The sequence below is a fragment of the Gambusia affinis genome, linkage group LG15 (genome assembly GCF_019740435.1).
Source record: "Gambusia affinis linkage group LG15, SWU_Gaff_1.0, whole genome shotgun sequence".
Classification (NCBI taxonomy): Eukaryota; Metazoa; Chordata; class Actinopteri; order Cyprinodontiformes; family Poeciliidae; genus Gambusia; species Gambusia affinis.
Window position 1 is genome coordinate 24,483,373 of NC_057882.1, and position 19,296 is coordinate 24,502,668.

Below are 19,296 nucleotides of genomic sequence, written 5' to 3' on the forward strand. Positions count from 1 at the left end.
AAATATGTTACAGTCACATATTTCCTTACACAACATACACTTGTGAAAACAAAGTTCTGCATTTTATTAGCACAACCTACTCATTTAAAACTATCCTCATAAGAAACTTGTTTATTCTTATTTAATTGCTTAGCAGAATTAGCTGCCTAAGATTGTGTAATTTAAATTTATTCTGCTGTAGGACAATGTGGCCAAATGCACAATGATGGCCAGTAAGAACTATCTTCAGTGCAAGGAACAGCAAGAGGTCCTGGAAGTGGAAGTTTCATAAAGAGCCCGGAAGTGAACATAATCAAGTCTGTCTCAGATAACATGGAAAGGAAGAAGGATTTGAGTAAGCTGACACTAACTGAAGATCTGTAATTAGGTTTTCAAAAACCTTAAGACAACCAATGAGCTGAATTTCCTCAAAACCTCTGTCCTAGAAAATTAATTCTAGATAGATAGGTAGATAGATAGATAGATAGATAGATAGATAGATAGATAGATAGATAGATAGATAGATGTAGATAGATAAAAATGAATAAGACCAACTGCACGCAGACAAATGCAACCATTTTATTATAAAATTTTACAACTATGTGCTTTTTTTCTCATGAAAATTTATATTTCTAGAACATTTGTAATATATTATCTAGACCCTGTCAGATTTGATCAGTGCCCCTTCAACACAATAATCAGATATAAACACAAAGCAACTAATATTGTATGGATGAGAACCTCATTGGATGCATTTTTCTGTTGGGTATCTTTTACAAGCCCTGCATGTCCAGTGCTTTTTGTTTTCTTTTCTGAAGTTTTAGAACATTGATAACACAAAATATCTACATGTGCTGCTCACATACCTCATGTTTTTCCCATTGATCCCAAAATAAATAACACATGTTAAAATGCTTAGTGAATGATGATGTCTGTGGAGACAAAGTATTTATGAAAAGATGAAAGAAGTCCACTCTTCCCAAACCTTTTTGACTGATAATTTATTCAACGACCATGCTTGGGAGTGTAAACCTGCCTCAGTACTTTGTGCACACCTTCGAGTCTCTCCATTCACAGGATACCAAACAGAAGTATAATAAACATACTAGCAACAGGCTTCAACCTTTACCCTAATACTGAAAACCCAAAACATTTATCATCAGGCAGAAGCATCTTCCAATCTGACCTCACACTAATGAGATTTTAGAAATTTTGGTTTCATTTTACCTGTTGCTTTATCTTCTTAGCATCTGGATTTTGCATTATACCACAAAAGACTTGAGGAACTATACTAAAATTATTAGTGAACTTCAAAAACCAACTCAGTTTATAACAAAGTCAAAGATATTTCAAAAACAACACTAAAGTCATGTATTCGGTAGACTTGTATGTCAGTTTTGGCACTGCAATTACTGATTATTATTATCTATGATGCTAATGACAATCTCATGTCCCTGATGATACATATGTAAACACTGAAAACAGGTTCAGACTGCAAAGAGGAACACAGTGGAATAATCATTTTAGACATATGGGGGAATATAATACTGGTATACACGCAATTGCATTGACTTCTTACAGAAAAAAGTCAACACCACAGCAAACAACTCAATGAATGTCGTTGGAAAATGTGAAAAAAAATTCTAGAAGAAAAGCAAATGTTCTTCTTCTTTTGGCTTTGGAACGCTTGCATTTTTCTGTTATAAGTTAAATAAAATCTACAACGCAGAAGCAGCACGAAATATAATTTTGCAAGTCACTCAACAAATAGAACATTTTGACAGGCCTTTTTAAGAGTAGTGTACATTGATCACAACATAGAAAACACAAGATAAATAGGCTCAAGTTCTATTGACACATTGAACAATAATGTATCTTTGATATAAATGACAGCATTCTGTTTCTTTTAAGGGGTCATATGAGCATTAAATGCAATTTAATAAATTCAAAATAATACCATCAACAATTCTATTAATAAATAGCCCCATTGCACAATCCTACCCACCCTTCCCCCATCATGTATGTTGCATGGTCAGTCCAGCATAAACAATAAATTTAATATAGTGTTAACTGATAGTGTAGCAATGTTACAATTACAAAATATATACCCTTTTAGAAAATGCCAAAGGCTTGACAAGTGTTTTTTCCATTAATAATTTATGTACATAGACCATGTTATTTACACCCATTCTGTGTGGTTTTACAAATCATTCTGCAACACTGTCAATTGCATACTGGGGTCTAACTAAACTGAACAGTATCGGGTTCTTGTTCAAGTGAGTTGCATGTTGTCATCCACAGCATTTGCTGTTACGTATTTAATCCAAACTTAATAGAAATAAAGGCCTTTATTAACACCTCAAAAATATTTTTTATGACTATATGAAGGGACTTACATTCTCAACGTGATTATTAGCAGAGACAAGAGACGCCAGATAACATTTTTTACACATCTGTTTTCAGATAAAGCAGCCTTGGGATATTTATGAATTTCTTTTTAAAGATAATAAATGGAACTGCAGACATTTCTAAATACCTTAAAGCTGCCTGGACTCACAGTTGCACTGACAGGTAGATAAGTAAACGAACCTCTGCTTGAGCAGCTATCATTCTGATAACGCAAAGGGCCAAAAAATTATGAGCTTTTTCAGCCCAGTTTCTCTTGAACAGCAGGTATAGAAGCAGATTATTGTTATTTTAATGAGTGCTTTTGAGGGCAAATAAATGTGGACATAAAGGGTCAAAGTTATTGATGGGGCAAGCTAATTCCTGAAGGGGAACACATTTAATTGAGATATTTTTGCTTAAATACTGTGCTGATGTTCCCACTTATGTGCAAAGATTATACCTTAACATAAAAAGATCCTAAGTACCTTTGATAAGATTTAATTTTCTAGGTTTTATAAAAAAAAAAAAAATGTTTATTAAATGAGTTGAAATAGTTTTTTTGATTCTTTTGTTGTCACCTTAGCCAACAGAAGAAGACTGTAAAGATATGGTGGGGCTTTTTTGGCCTGAAAGGTGCATGCAATAGAGGCAAACCACTATGTAATAATAAAATATATACAGAATCTGTACAGCTGAGCATTGTCCATATAAAGCGTTATTGTACTCTGACCGCACATTAAACATTTACTGAAGTTGCTCATTGTTAAACATAGCTCTTTTAAAGTGCCTCAGATTTTATACTTCTGTTAAAAAATAAAACATGAAATCAAAATGTAAAGGATGTGAATGTGATCATTTCAGCATAAAAGAATTGATAGTCATAGTCAATACATAATTAGCTACAGATGGTTTTTTGTACATTTACTTGAAAATGTAAATTTTTTCTGCAATGTTTTTTTTTTTTACATCCAGTGTCTTATAACTTATTTGAGACTGTTTCACTTGATTAAAATTCATCAGTGATATATTTTGATTAGTATTTCATTCATTCAGTAAAACGCTGATTCTTTGTTTCTCATTGTATTTTATGAATGTCTGACAGCAAATAGACTTGATGTCAAATTAATTCTAAATAACTATGTATTTTAAGACGATATTTCAGAAGAATTGTTTCCAGCTGAAGTAAAAAAAAAAAGATTGTAATCCTTTACAGAATTGATAATTTTGCAACACAACTACAGTAAAACCATTTAACACCAATAAAATGCAGTGCTACAATATGTGCAATGTTTATTAGGGTTATCTGAAAAAAGTAGCGCAAATTTAAAGGGACTTACATAACAAAAATGTGAAATTTCGGGGTATTTCAGTGGGTCTCTTTCTTGTAAAATGTCACTTGCTGGCGCTGAGCCTACAGAAAATGGTAATGGACTGGCTGGGAACGCTCCCATTCCTAAAGATATAGATAAGAGACCCAATAGACCAGATTGAAGAGAGCAAACGCAGTGGGAAAGAAGATGCGTGCGTATGAGTCTATCTTGGCAATGCGAATGTGAAGCCTTCCATGCCGCCAGGCTCCAGAGCGGCAGTCTTCGAAACAGCAGAAGAAACTGGTGCAGTCTTTTCCATCGAGACACTCATAGCCATATTCCTCGTCTCGCTCCTGCATGTGTGTGGCGTTGTTCATCTGGATGGCTGTCGCCGAGCGTGGACGGATGTCCACCGTTGGTGTCTGCTTTAAATAAGATAAACCAACGGTTAGCCACAAAAGTTATGTCATGAAATCTCTTCTGAAGGCTAATGTTTATAACTAGAACTTTATTTTCGGGTCAAAAATGGGCAAATGTAATTTGCACTGTCAGCTTGCCAGGTGACCTTCCTCAATGCAAAAAATGCAAAGACTCATAACTTACAAGTGGAATAGTCCACACCTGAATGAACGCCATCTCACTCAGGTGTGGAATAAGGTGTTTATAGATACATTATCTTGGACTATCAGATAATCCAAGATATCTTATATCTAAAATATAAGGTATTTTAGTTGCCACTAAAAATATCTTATATTAATTAGCACTGTGTGCTTTTCAGTGATGTTGTTGTAAGATATGCAGATGTTGTTTGCCTCATGGGTGTCTTGGTTCTGTACTTTTTTCTCTCTTGCTGCAGGTGTAGAAGCAGACTGAGTGTTTTCTGTTATTTTCTCTATCCTCTCCCCTCTTTAATTTTGACTTCACCTCCATTCCTTTTCATGAGGACAAGGAAAAGCAAGACATTGTGTGTTTTCTCTTTCCCTTCTATCTCTCTGTCTAATGAATTAGAAACAAACCCAAAGACATTTCTAATGCACCCATTTATTGTCATCAATTTCCTTAAATTTGGCAAATGCTCCTCTGGTGAAAGTAAATTTGCTGGGCTTCTTCTTGATACTCAACCAATTCTGCTTGCTACATGCCAGACAATACATGTAAAGTAAAAGAAAAACCATCCGAACAACTATAAACACCTGGAGTAGTTTGTGAATATTTCAGGTGAACTTATTTTAAACCTGTGATGATCCGTCTTTGGGTAGAATGAAGCTGAGACGCTGTGGTGACTGTTGTTTTTCTGATAGTTAGGATACATTTTTTATAGCATTTTTGACTTATCATTATATCCGATAAACCACCTTTGTTCTGTTGTAATCACAACAACAAATGTAACTGAAGTCATGAACCAATAGTTGTCTCATGAACTAACCTTTTTAAGTTAACATTGGTTGTAAGTATTGCTGTCCAGCACCTTTTACCACAAACTAGTATTAGGGGATTTGCTTGGGAGATCCAGTTTAACCAACCTGAATATATATGATGTGTGGTGTTATGGAAGCTGGCTTTCAACTGTCTAAGTAAATCCAGAGCTACTGACTCTGAATATGTTCACTTTCATGTAAAACAGGACAAAATTATATAGGAGCACCAATCACAATGAATAGGCAGGAAAAAGCTGATGGATGGGCAAGATAATGACAATATTGCAGCCAGTTTCATAAAACAAATGCATTTTACATCTTTTCAGAAAATAGACCAGTTTTAGACTTTGCAACTGTCATCTGTTAGACATGAGAAAAAGTCCAAAAATATCTGTTTATAAGCAACAATTCATACTGTTTTAAAATATGCTTTGCTAAATTATCTACAAAGAAACAAAACAATTTATTCCAGCAGGTGAGATACTTACAATTTTTAGTTTTAGTTATTTCCCTGGTTCAATACAGCTGGATCAAATGATGGATTACAAGCAGAACCTTTCCCAAACTTTTACATACTAAAGAGATAGTTGGACCATTTGAATTAAAACTCATCTAAAACTGTCAGGACGCCGGTCACTGAGGGCTGAACCTGGACACCTGTGTCCTAAATCAGGGGTGGGCAACTCCAGGCCTCGAGGGCTGGTCTCCTGCAACCTTTAGATGTATCTTTACTTCTACACACCTGAGTCAAGTAATGAGGTCATTAGCAGGACTCTGGAGAACCTGACTGAACTTAGGAGGTGATTCAGCTATTGGATTCAAGTGTGTTAGACCAGAGAGACATCTAAGAGTTTCAGGACACTGGCCCTCCAGGACCAGGATTGCCCACCCCTGCCCTAAGTTCTCACCACCTGAGGTCAGAGCTTGCAAAAAAGCAGGTGGATAAGTTTCACAATCCAACATGTATAACTGTTAGTGCATCCTGCAAGACTGCTCCAACAGTTTGCAGAAACTACAGATATTCTGTCTGATTTCTAATGTTGTGCTGCAGTTTTGGTCCAGTGCAATGTTTGAATTCTCTTTATAATATAGAAGTCGATAAGCCTTGAGAAGACTTTGTGCTGTTTTAATGTAGATAATACAAACTATGTCTTATTAATTTGAATTTAAAAGCACAGAGCACTTGATACTCATTCTTCATTTACTTTGCAAATAATTACCCTGTCAATTATGATCTTTACACAAACATGGCTGCATGGCTAGAAATGAAACAAAATTAAAACCGCCGGGCAATGCAGGTTTATATGAAACTATTAGCTGTAGGCATGCATCCTCAAAATCTTAATGTTGATTCCTTGACACTTCTCATTATGCCCAACATTAGATCACAAACTGGCTCTCCCTTTGAAAACTATACATAACCACAAACATAAGCAAAAAAAAGTAAGAAACAAACAGAACATGGGTTAGTTGAGGCATATCTTTCCATATTACAGACCCATAAAGTGTTAAGTTAATAAAAGGAGTAGCAGTGGCAGGTTATGACTGAGTTTTCAAAGGGTGTTGCTTAAGGAAAACGTTGTGGAAGCTCAAGCAGGAGGGACAGTAAAACTGTCCTGCTGCATGATCCGGTTAAGCTGGGGTAGGCTGATTTGGTGTTTGCAAAATGAAAAAAGTAAACATAGAACCAGCATAGTGGCACCGGCAGCTTTAACTGGCTGAAAGTCAACAACCCGTTTGAGAGTTTGAGATAAGAAAATTATGAACAACCTCAGAAGGAGGAAAATTTAGAATTCCTACCTTTAAGATAATAAGACTAATATTTGTTTTGATCCTGCAGCAAATTTAGACAAGCTTTTGTATTTTAAAATATCCCCGTTTTGTTGCTGATGTAGAGACAAACATATAAGAGTAGAATTAGCATATTCTCACTTGTTTAATGTCATTTCTTTTGTAGCTTGCAAACACTTACTTCTCTAAAAGTATCTCCAAATCAAAGTAAAATTTGCACAGGGTGTGGGTTGTCTGTTTCAGTCTGTTAAGGCTCTGCTGACTCTTTAGGAAGTGTCAGGTTAAGAAGCTCAATGAGTACACTGAAAGATTAACTGACAGAAAAAGGAAAAGAGAAAATAGGAAGCTCTTGGTTCGGCTGCTTGTTCGCTGTGGTAACAACAACAAAGAGTGAAACAGGACAGAGGGAGCCAGAATGAGTCCTCACTGGGCTCTTGACTAAAAACATTTTTGACCACAGGATATGTGAGATGCTTATTAGAGTTTCATGAAAAAAATAAACTGCATAAGTATGTCTAGCTGGCTGCCTCCGCACTGTGCACTGTTTAGCGCCCCTTTCATTGTAATCTTCAGTACCCATTTAGTAATTGAAGAGGTGAACAGTTAGTTAAAATGCAGGTATATAAGTGGTAATAGGAAGAGGCGTATCTGCTGTTGCGCAAAGAGAAAAGCAGTGAGGTGCTGGGGGCCCAAAGAGGCGAAATGCAGCAGACACATGCAGTCAGACACAGGCAATATACCTTGGAGGAAAAGAGCCGGAGGAGCTTTTGTCCAGACGGGAGAAACAAAGCAAAATAAAACAAAGGAATGTATATACACACAATTTTTGAAAACAGAGAGATATAAAACAGTAACCAGAAAAATAAGGGGGCACACAAAGTTATTGTATTAAGAAACAGAAGTAAGGTCCATCTTTGGTCTTATGGAATGGCACATTCACTGTATAAAGACACAAGCAAGAGTGGGAGGATTATTCCTGTGCATTTCACATTTTTCTTACATCGTCATCACCTCAGGAGAAAAAGAACAAACAGTAAGTCTGAAAAGATTTAGTGCATTTCATAAAAAACTAAATTCATACTGTAGATGTACCAAAATTGGCACATTTTGTTTATAAAGCTTCACCTTCTAATACTGAATTTAGCTTTTTTCAATTTCTCTTTGTTTGAAACTAGGATTAATAGCGTCCAACATATTTCTCAAGCCTTCTGGATCTGAGTTGTCATTAAATATTTATTTTAGGAACAGAACAGTCTATGTTTCAAAATAACCGTAGAACCCTGACTTACAGAGAAAATTATAAGTGAGTCAGTAAGACCTACACATTATGCATCATCCTTCCCTTTTCTTTCTCTATCTCTAAAGATGTTGGACAATTTACACAGCTTTAAAATGCATTAAAAAAGCACAGAATCGCTCTGTCTCTCTCTCTCTTTCTCGTCAGAAAATATCAGTACACTTACACAAGAACACTGCGTTTCTTTTTCCCAGTCACAAAATCAGTGGTTTGAATGAATCATTATCCCTACTCTTTGAACAGTAACACTGCAGAGGAAAGCAAGATTTACATGTGAAAGAGTTCACAACCGTTATTTGGATTTCCCATGATCTCTTGAAGGATTTAGAGCTCAGATGAGGCCAAATCTTATGTCATGTGACCCTGGTCTAAAAACAACAACTGTAACAGATGTGTGATGGATTATGAAAAGGTTAGAGCTTCATGTCTAACCTACTGAATGCAGCCTTGGATAAAACACATTCATTGGAAACTATGCAACATAAAGCTTCACAGTTTACTCAACTCTAGAATGTAAGGGACTGTTAAACCGATAAAAAAAGCAATGACCAACTCTACTGCAATATTAGGAAGCTCAAATGATAATTTAGAAACTCGCAGATTCTGTTATCTTTTGAAAGGGGCTCACCGGGTTTTTCTTCTTCTTATCCTTTTTGGCGCTCGGCTTTCTGTTGCTGACAAAGTAGTGTAGTGTGCCATACTCTATGAGTGCAGCAAAGACGAAAATGAAGCAGACAGACACAAACAGGTCCATTGCAGTCACATAAGACACTTTTGGAAGAGATTTCCTGGCAATGGTACTCAGTGTGGTCATAGTCAGCACAGTGGTGATGCCTGGTGAAGAAAACAAAGAAAAATTATATTTTTGTAAACATGCACCAAACAAAATCTCCAAAACGCTATGACTCCAGTGCCTTTTATTAATTTTGCATTCACTTTTATTACATTAGTAAAAAGTCTCATGACAAGAAAATTGTTATCTGAAAACAGCTTTTTGTATGTACTTGGTTCGTTTATGTTGGGCTTTCAATGTCAAAAAGCATCTTCTGTTAAAGGGCAAATATTTTCCCCCAACACTATCCATTTTAAGGTTACATTTATATGTATTTCAACTTTTATGAACATGCAACCTTTTGCATTTAATCTTACATGAGGGTAGAAAAATATACATGTGAGAGAAACTGTATGCGACAGTGGCAGAATAAATTAAACAGCCCCTTCAAACATCAATTATTTCATTCAATTGTCTTTGTTTTTTAACCAAAATGTTTATGTGAGGCTAATTTCCTTTAAAAAGAAAAAAACCTACTGCTTCAGCTGATGAACAGAGTAAATATAGATGTTGTGTTAATATGAATGTTGTATTACATGTCCATTTTTTCACTACTTTTTAGTTGTGGTTAGGTATATGCTGATTGTTATGAAAAAAACAAAAGCTGCACAATGCAAACAAGAAATCACAATGTAATACAGTTCATGCCATTTGTTATTAGCTGTCATACGAAGCATACGTTTGAAAATAATTTCATATTTTAAACAATTTCATGAGCAAAGCAAGAACTTAATAACATATTGTCTGTTTTGTGCTGGAAAGGTTGTTATTGTACACATTTGAATTTACTATTTCTTCCTTTTAATCACAACATCTCATCTGCCACTATTATGTCACTATTTTGACATAATGCATTCCTACATCAGCCATCTTGTAAAACTATTTTGAAACCTTTTTACTTTCCCTGTAAAGGCTGATGACATCCGTAGAGGTTCTCCCATGACAAGCAAAATGTAAGTACACAGATATAACTGATTGCCCGACAGCAGTATTACAACTCACAACCACCAAAAGGCAAGCAGAAGACTTCTTCTCTCCTTTTAATTATTCCCTGTGTACAAGGGGACATGCTTGATATCTCTTGAAATTAATTTTAGTATAAATTTAATGGGAGCTTAGTGACGTTCGTCTGCAGTGATATTTTGTGTGAACTGATATATTTTTAGGCATTGAAAGATTAGGAATTATGTCATCAATGATAATCCACTTCCTAAATACACTGGCAGCGTGAACCTCCTACATCATCTAATAGACAGAATTACATTTGATTTGTGTTATTATTAGTTTATTAATATAACCACAATTCATCAATGTTGGAAAGGTCATAGAAAAACTGGTTTAGAAAGATGTAAAGTAATCATTAAAAGTTTCTGCTTTAAATTCTAGATTTTCTTTATAAAAACTCTTTGTTTAAATCTTAAAAATCCCTAAGGACTAAAGGGATGTGTTTGCAAGTGAATCACAAAGTAGCATCTGAAGATGCCAAGGACAAGCTCAAAAGCTGACAAATTTCCTTGGATTTCTTACTTTTGCCCTCTTTTTTCATCCTGTGTGCCCTTTTTTGCATTCTGTGAAGAAGACACCTGTATTATTATTGTGCTGAAGTAGCATCTCCACATCTTCCTGCCTGTATTGCATAATTAATGTCTCATTAAGGCATGGATGCAAACATATGTCTGAGGATGGGCTCATCTTCTCAGGATACACAAGATTTTTAAGCAGCTGCCCCGTCTCACAGGGGAAAAGAAAGAGGGGAAGGATCTTGAAATAAAAAAGAAGGCGACAAGAAGGAAAAGAGAGCTGCATTAATAAGGAGGCTTAAGCTTACTGCTATAATATAAGGTGGTTTTTAAGAACTGCATGTGGCTCTTGATGTGTTTCACAGCAGGGAGCAATTAAAACCAAGGTGGTCTTGCAACTTACATCTGCATTGTGTCTGTGATGGAGTTAGGTGAACTGATCAGAAGAGAAAGTATTACATTAAAATAGAGTGGAGTTTAAGGTTTTATAGCATGACAGGCGAAGAGAAAATTACATGTCATGTAAGCATAAATTTAGCAGGTTTTGTAGTCACTAGGCATTAGTCTATCTTAAATACCTAATGACGTTCTTGCAGGAACTGCATCTTTGTTGATCCAGAAAGAGACCCAGGAGAGGACAACAATTAGTGTGCATGGAATGTAGGTCTGGATGGTGAAGTAGCCCATCCTCCTGCTCAGGTCAAAAAAGACAGTCAGCACTACGTAGTCCCCTGAAAAAGAGACAGAAAAGAAAATACAAGACGCTGGGTGTCATTTGAGGGATGGATGATTATAATTAGTAACATATTTATGTATGTAATTCCAGTGAGACGTATAGACTCATCATTGACATGAGTAGAACCATCATGGTAAGGATCTATTAAACTACAAGAGATACTAGCATATTACACAAAGTGAATGACAACAAAGAGCTCCGCCTCCATACAGCTACACCTCAAAATAACAACATGTCAGTGCCAAATGACTTTAGGTTTCTATATACATGTTTGAGCCTGTATGTATGACATTATTCATGTATGGATGAGAGAAAATCCATCGTAAATCAAAATTTTTCCACCCCATTCTAGTTTTAAAAAATGTCAAGGTTGATTGTCCTATAGTAAACCAAAAAAGGAGAATGGTTCAAATAAATTATTAAAGCCTCAAATTAATATGACAGTCATGTTGATAATGATTAGAGGAAGTCATTCTGAACAAACAGTAACTTTATTTTTCAAAAAGTTACTGTTTGAAAAAAATAGAAACTCACAAATATGATATACGTTAATATAAGAGGAAGAAAAAGAAACAGTTCAAGAAAAAAAATTACTGTACGCTATCAATTTACAGAAATGGGCAAGGTAATCATTTCAAGTACTTGGTTAAATAAGAGTCTCTTAAAGAAACATTCTGGGTGATATGGTCATTAAAAGGCTGTCAAAACATTAACACCTAACAGATTTCACAAACTGTTAACTGTTCAGTTAATTATGTTGTGCAACCAAAATCCCTTACTGCTTGTTAGCTAGAGGCAACTTCAGACCTAAAATGAAAGCGAGTGATTCAGTGAACTGGAGCTGAACTTGCACGGATGCGCACTCAAACCTTAGTCTCCTGCCAGGAGTTAGCCAGAACATGACCACCAGCAGCCAGCAGTTGATGAGCTGTCCAGGCGTTGGCTGGCCAACCCAAGCAGATGTCGGGTGTGCAGAGATTGAGGTTAACTGGGCCGAGAAAGACCTGACCCTGACAATAAGGATCACCTGCCTTGTGTGTTGAAAATGCATGCTAAGCATGAATGCCACGTGCAAAGTAAACATGTACCTGTATGAGTTTCTCCCGATATGACAGGCTGGTCCAGCAGCCCACTATTTTGTGTTATTTTAATGTGGGTTATTAAAATGACTTGAAAACATTGAAGCACTGTCAAAAAAGTTGAGCCAATTTGGAATACACAGATACCAATAACCATCTTATGTAAAGTCCACAGGTGAACTGCAACATTCACCACACATTAAATCAAATGCATTTTTTATGCTTTTCTATGAGACACACAAGTTTCCATTTCAATGCTTCCTAGCTTGACAGTACAAAATCGCATGCCAATAGTTACCGTCCCCTTTATCTGTTTACCAGAAAGCCTGTCTGTTTCTGTGAACTTAATGACAGTTTGCTCCTGGCCTCCAGCTCATTCAAATGTCTACTAATTGATTAACATCAGACAATTAACAGTGTCAGAAACCTCCGTTGGCTTCCCTCCACGGTCTGTAACCTTCGGGCACAAGCATACTGTTTCTCTGGTATCTATCTGTGTGAGAGTGTGCGTGCATTTAGGCCCCCATAAGAACGTGAACAAAATGTTCACAGCTGGGGAATGAGCAGCTGGCTTATAATTTTTCTCATGGGAAAGGACAAACTGTATGAAAAAATAGACATCTGTCTTTTTGTTGGGTAAGAAGAGGCACGGAAGGAGATGAGACTGTCAGTACTTGTTTTCTCTTTAACCATGTGAAAGTACTTTCACATTTTCTGTACAAGGACCAGAGTGGGGTGATGCTCCCCTCATGCAACCCTTTCATTCAGCGTTGATAGTATCATTAAATAAACCACAAGCAATAACCTCAGCAACCAGAATTATTGCTGTTGATATCACCATGTGTGCTTTCTGCTGATGGAGGCAGGTGAATGGGATATTACAGTGCACTGCCTGGGTGTGTAGGAGTAAGGAAGACACATGAAGGCTTCTCTCAGGGGTCCAGCAGCCCACTATTTTGTGTTTATTAACATATCATTAACCAGCCTCCAAAACCGAGACCCCATGACAGCTGAGAAACTGCAGGTGAATAAATTTTTTTGGCTTGGTCAGCAACATAATGGCTGCTTCACAAATCCTCAGACTCTTAATGATAATGGACTTTCCACCACAGGGATGAGGTCAGTTAGTGTAAGACTTTTCTGCTGTACCTTTCACTTCCTCTGCCTCAGATTCAGTGTGGTCTACTTTGCAAATTGCCAAGATGACACCTTCAAGGGATTTTCTTTCAGCGAACCTTCAGGATACTGTATCAGTATGGGACCGTCTACCATTACAACAACTCACCAGATCCACATAGTTTTTGTTGTGTTTTGAAGGGAGGGAATTTACAATGTAGACATTTGGAGACCAGATTATTTTGTGCTCCAAATAAACAGTCCCAACACAGTTACTAACCGAACAAAATCATTAAATTACGTTTAGCTATTTTATATTGATATATTTGCACAGCAAAATGTAAAACAGAAACATGTATTGGGTAATATATGAATGTCATCAAATGTCATCAAAGGTAGACATTTAAAACAAAATATGGATTAAAATGTTTATGTTGTTTAAACTGCAGAATTTAGGAATCTACAAACAATGTTTTTTTTATCCTCGTCTGCTTTATTGGAACATATGAACAAAATGCTATTTGTGAACTGAGGAGGGGAAGATGCTCTTATGTAAAACAGAACATTTTAAAATGTAAGTAATGTTTTCAGAGGTAACATATCCAGACAAGTTAGTAAGGTGAACATAATACTTATTTTGTCACAAGGTAAAAAGGTAGAGGAAGATTATTCCACTAGATTTGATCAAAGAATTACAGAAGAAGAAGAATCCTCTTTTTATTTGACATTATTTTCCAAATAAATCAAATTAATCATTTTCTATACCTAATAACTTCAGGGTCATCAGGGGATGCTGCTTATTTCCTGGGATTGAAATGGCATGAGATGTGAATGCACCTTCAACTTATGCATGGTCCATGCCAGTGCAACACAGACACACACCAGTGCAAACTACACACCTTAGGGCAGCATAGTGGCCAATTACCCTCCATGTTTTAGACTGGATCATTCACCTGACCTTTATTCATGTGAATAATGCTTAATGGTAATCAATAATCAGGGCAAATCTAGCAAGACCTTAATTGAAATTCTTTCATTGCATAAAACGTATCAACAAATACAACTTGCAGAAAGACATAATCTAACAGAATCACAAAAAAAGTTGACCTAAGACATTAAGAAATTAGTAGATTAAAGAATAAGATGAATCTTGCAGTTTTCTGTATCATTTACTTCATTTTCTACTTCATATACACCTTTATTTTATCATCAGTGATGCATAAAAGCCATATCACTTACATGGAAACTGAAGCTACTTTAAATCTATATCTTAAAAGAACACTGTTAACGCTCATCTGTCAAAGGTCACATAGTACTCCAGCAGGCAGTAACAAAATAAAGGACGGCTGATGCCTCAGTACTGGATGTCATGTTTAATATGCCACAGTTCGATGGCTCAGAGGTAAGGATGTCCCATTTTGTTAAGTTTCTGTTGTTGTGACTCGTGTGTCCTTGAATCTCCTTCCCACCTCCTCTGGTTACATCACAGGTGGGAGAGGCGAGGAGAAGCATGAACATAAACAACATTAAGGCAGAATAAACAAAACTAAAAGGAAGAAGCCCAAAATAAAATAGTAGCTCTAAACAAAGAACATCATAAACTCCTTAAATTCAACTTTATTACTTTATATTTTGTCTTGAAGTTTGCTTTTCTTGTTTGTTTCTGTTTGAATGCTCAAGGCATAACTGTGCAGCCATTTATTCCATCATAAAATAAAAATAGAGAAGTCATAAATGATGTAACCTTCTGACTGCCATTCTCATAAACCCAGAAGTTCAAATCATTCAATGTAAATTCTGATCTATTTTGTTTAGTAACAAACCACAAATCTCCAGGAAGGGAAGCAATCTTCTTCTATCATTAAATTACAATGTAGTTTCCACAATTTTCCTTTGGAAGTAGTGAATTAAAATGTTGAGTGAAGAACAACCATTCAGACAAAAACTCCAATCATTCTTTGTAAAACAGCATGCTCTGAAGTAATTTTTTTTATTAGGATGACAAATTTTCTCTGTCAGAGTAATTTGCTGTGAGTTGATGTAATCTACCGAAAGCAATAAAAGCTTGGCAGACATGTTCATTAATCAGAAAATAGTGTTGCTTCTCTGTTGAATTTGGATAAAGATAATACACACAAAAACAAAGAGACAAAAAGGAAGGGCAAAAAACAAATAAAATTATTTGAACACCAATCAGCCAAAGCATGATAGCATAGCAGAAGTTGGAAATTAGGTAAAATGTCCAACTTCAGCACTCAATACTCGATACCGCAGCAATATATTTCACAAGAGTTATAGTTTTTGAAAAGCTCTGAACCAAGGGGACCTCAGAATTCCAGCCCAGTTCCTTTTCTCCTGAGCCCAGGTGAGACACATCTGATGTTCTCTGTGGTTCAGCAGTGGCTGTCTAGTCCATGTCTAGTATTCGTCTCTAGATTGAATTTGTTTGACAAACTCCTCAAGACAGCAGTTCTCCCAGTTGCTGGTGCAACTTTTCCTACTGCACTCATTCCTTCCACTCAATTTTCTGTTAATATGCTTGGATTCAGAACTCTATGAACAACCAGCTCCTTCAACAATGACTTTTGTAGCTTACTCTCCTTGTGAAGGCTGTCATTGACTATCTTCTGGACATCTGTCAAGTCAGCAGTTTTCTCCATGATTGTGTTGCCTGCTGACCCAAAGTGAGAAGTCGTTTAAAGGCTCAGGAAACCTTTGCAGCTGTTTTGAGTTAATTAGCTGATTAGGCTTTGCTGCGTCCTTGTGAAAACCAAGAGCGGTGGAGATACCAGCAGTTTATGGGCCGGTGCCCATAAACTGCTGTATGTGTATGTTTCCATGGGTTTTTTAAAAAAAAATAATTTGTAGGTGCAGCTCATAGTGAGTTACGCTCTATAGTCCAGAAAATACAGTATTTTCACAAGGTACTTTTAATCTGGTAAACGAGCCTTACTGGATTGCATATTTTAATTTCTTGAATGTGACAGTATGTACATCTTTATTTGTTTGAATGTGAAAATGCAGAGAGCTACAGAGAAAATGTAATTTTTGGAGAGTTGGCAGGGGGCAAAAATACCTCTCAGACTAAAGTATCATTGGGCTGGCAGCAAGTCTGGAAACTGCTGCGGATATGCATGGGCAGGCGAGACCTGAGGCACATGCTGGGCATCCATTGAAGGGAGACAAGCAAGACACATTGCAGAGCAGCTGACAGGCTGTCTCATTGAGCTCCTCTCCTGTCCGGGGTCGTGTATATGAGAGGTGACAGTGCCTGTTATTGCACGTATATGCGTGTGCCTGCATACATATTTGTGTTGGTTACAAATAAAGGGAGATTTGCTAATAACTGGTTGCCAGGACCAACAATGCATACACAGAATGCAAGTCACCACTTTTCGCAACATGGCCACAGGCTTCATGTGAGTGATTAACCAGTCACTGAAGCTTTGTATTGTCCCTCCACAGGGCTGCTGGCAGCTATTCCTACCGCACAGTGGTGAGCAAGATAAAGTCACAAAAAAAAAGAAGAATAGCATTGTCACTGAGCAACTGCAGCAACACAGCCAAATGATTGAATGGCAAAAATGAGTATATAGACTTTGACTGCTTAGTAGTGAGTGCTGTGTTTACCGTGAAGGGGACAGATGATTATCCTGCTTTCATAGCAGATGACGGTGCTGAAATTATGAAGAGCAAGGCTGTTAATAGGTTTTATGACAGTAAAAAGCTATCCAAGCTACTGCTTAGAGCAGATTTTCTGACCTAAATGTGAGTCTGCCAAGGTTTTTCTGTTAGTTACACAAGAAGGTTTTGTTTAAATATAAAAAGAGAAAAAACAGAGGCAATATTAAAGGTATTTATTTAACATGATGGTCCTATTTCTTGTTTTTGTCTTAGGGGATGCGTGTTGCTAGTTATTATCAATCAATATTATTCAATTAACACATTTCTAAGACATCTGCCCCCATACATTAAACTGTACTTACTTTTACTTTGTCTAAAAAATGCTATAATTACATCTATTCCCACATTAAGAATTCAAATTCTTTTCTGCCCCCCAGATTTCAAGGCAAAATAACATTAAGGAAAACACCTCTCAGTTTTAGTTTACTTTTGTTCCAGTTCCCAATTTTTATTCACACACAAGAAAACGTGTGATTCACACCCATTACATAAACTTTTGGTCTTAAAATTAAACTACATTGTTTTCTTCTAATGTTTGATGCATTGTCTCATTTTTAGTCTGTTCTAATCCTTTGGTCAGGTGACAGGATTATAATCCTCACTGTTCGGCGGGAGGGGGACACTGACAACACTCATATCTGCCAATGTAGAAGTTTTGAAATGAATGCATGAATTTTAAATCATAAATAAACAAAAAAAATCTGTGGAATGAAATTGGGAAAAAAAGTTACCAGTTCTGAGCACATTGCATTGTGAAATGTTCTCTTTCTGTCTGATTTGATCTCACCGTTCACTTCATCTCTCAGTGGGCATCACTATTAGCACCTCTACTAAATATATGCACAGATAAATTATTGCTAATTTGGAGCCCCTATGACTTCCAACCAAAAACATTTTACACAAGTTACACAATTATTATGACTTTTCTACTTGATATTAGGACATAAATGTAAACTTCTGAATTTGAAGAAATACCTAAAAAAAGTTGTATTATTTTAAGCAAATAGAAATAATTTCAGTAGTCCTAACTGATTACCATTAAAACAATGCAAAAGCTGCATGTTCAAAATGACTTAATATAAATTTAGAAAGTCACAGTGCTAGGAAAGGAATAAAAGAGTTATGAAGCTTAAAAACATGAGACATTTCATCAGAAAAGACAGTGTGTGCAGTATGTGTAACCACCTTATGTCTTGTACCTTCAGGGTGATGAAATCTGAGGCTAACTCTCAGCACCCAGAGCTGACCTTTCTGCAGTTTATGCAGAAAGATTTTTTTCCATGCGTTTTTAAATTCTTTAATTCATTAACCTCCTGTCTGTTTGCACAATTTCCTTTTTTGCCTTACAGCATTCAGTTAGAAAACGATAACTATGGCAGTGTCACTACTTCACACTTTCTTTTTTTCCCAATGATGCCAATTGCATGACTTTGATGTTGTTTTCCATGCATTCAGTTGTCCTAGTTATCACTTCAATGTATGTTGCAACATCATTAGTGCTGAACCAAGATTTATTGTCATCAAAGAAGAATTTTTGGTTACATCTGAAAAAACATATTCTACTGATATTGTTGCATTTTCAATGCCTAACATGCAGCATTTCTCAAAATAAATTCCTTGTATTTTGCGCCCAAAAGTCCTATTTTATATGCAGAGTGGCTGATGAGATAGAAAAAAAGGGCTTTGTTTATCCAAAGCACTCTCTTCATCTAGGACGTCTTCCCTGGTTTCAGGTGTTAATTACTGGCATATTAGGCTGTAGAAAAAAGGACAGGAAAAAGAGAGCAAAACAAAGAGAGATAGAGAAGCTGTGGATGTGGATGGGGGAGGGAGGAAGTGTAAAAAGTAGGACAGGAATATACCAGGCTGAAAATAAAATCCTCTCCTTGTGAGAGTGAACAGGGGGAGTATGGGAGGGGTGGTTTCACAGAGCAAAACCCTTTGTATATTTACTAGTTTGGGATAAAAAAAGGACATGAGAATATGAATCTTGTAAGTGTACCGAGATTTTTTGGGAATGTATGTGTACTAAAAAAGAGACAGGGAAGAGTATAAATTGATATTTTATAACATAAAGGGGAAATTTGTGCTGAGTCAGATTGTTTTCAGACATTTCCTGTCCATCACAAATCACCCAGAAGCAAAA

General features: G+C 36.4%; 1 protein-coding gene across 4 annotated transcripts in view; it reads right to left on the reverse strand.

Annotated features, from left to right (window-relative positions):
* Positions 1–540: 540 nt before the first annotated feature.
* Positions 541–19,296, reverse strand: part of gabrg2 (gamma-aminobutyric acid type A receptor subunit gamma2) — a 41,601-nt gene continuing 22,845 nt past the window's right edge. The window contains exons 7-10 of one of the 4 annotated variants that reach the window (XM_044140718.1): positions 11,114–11,266; positions 8,812–9,017; positions 7,627–7,650; positions 549–4,102 (exon numbers count right to left, since the gene is read on the reverse strand). In XM_044140718.1, coding sequence (XP_043996653.1) covers positions 3,821–4,102; positions 7,627–7,650; positions 8,812–9,017; positions 11,114–11,266 — 665 coding nt within the window. In that variant the 3' untranslated portion in view covers positions 549–3,820. Of the gene's footprint in view, positions 4,103–7,626; positions 7,651–8,811; positions 9,018–11,113; positions 11,267–19,296 lie in introns of all 4 variants that reach the window. The other 3 variants (XM_044140719.1, XM_044140720.1, XM_044140722.1) reach the window with 3 other exon arrangements.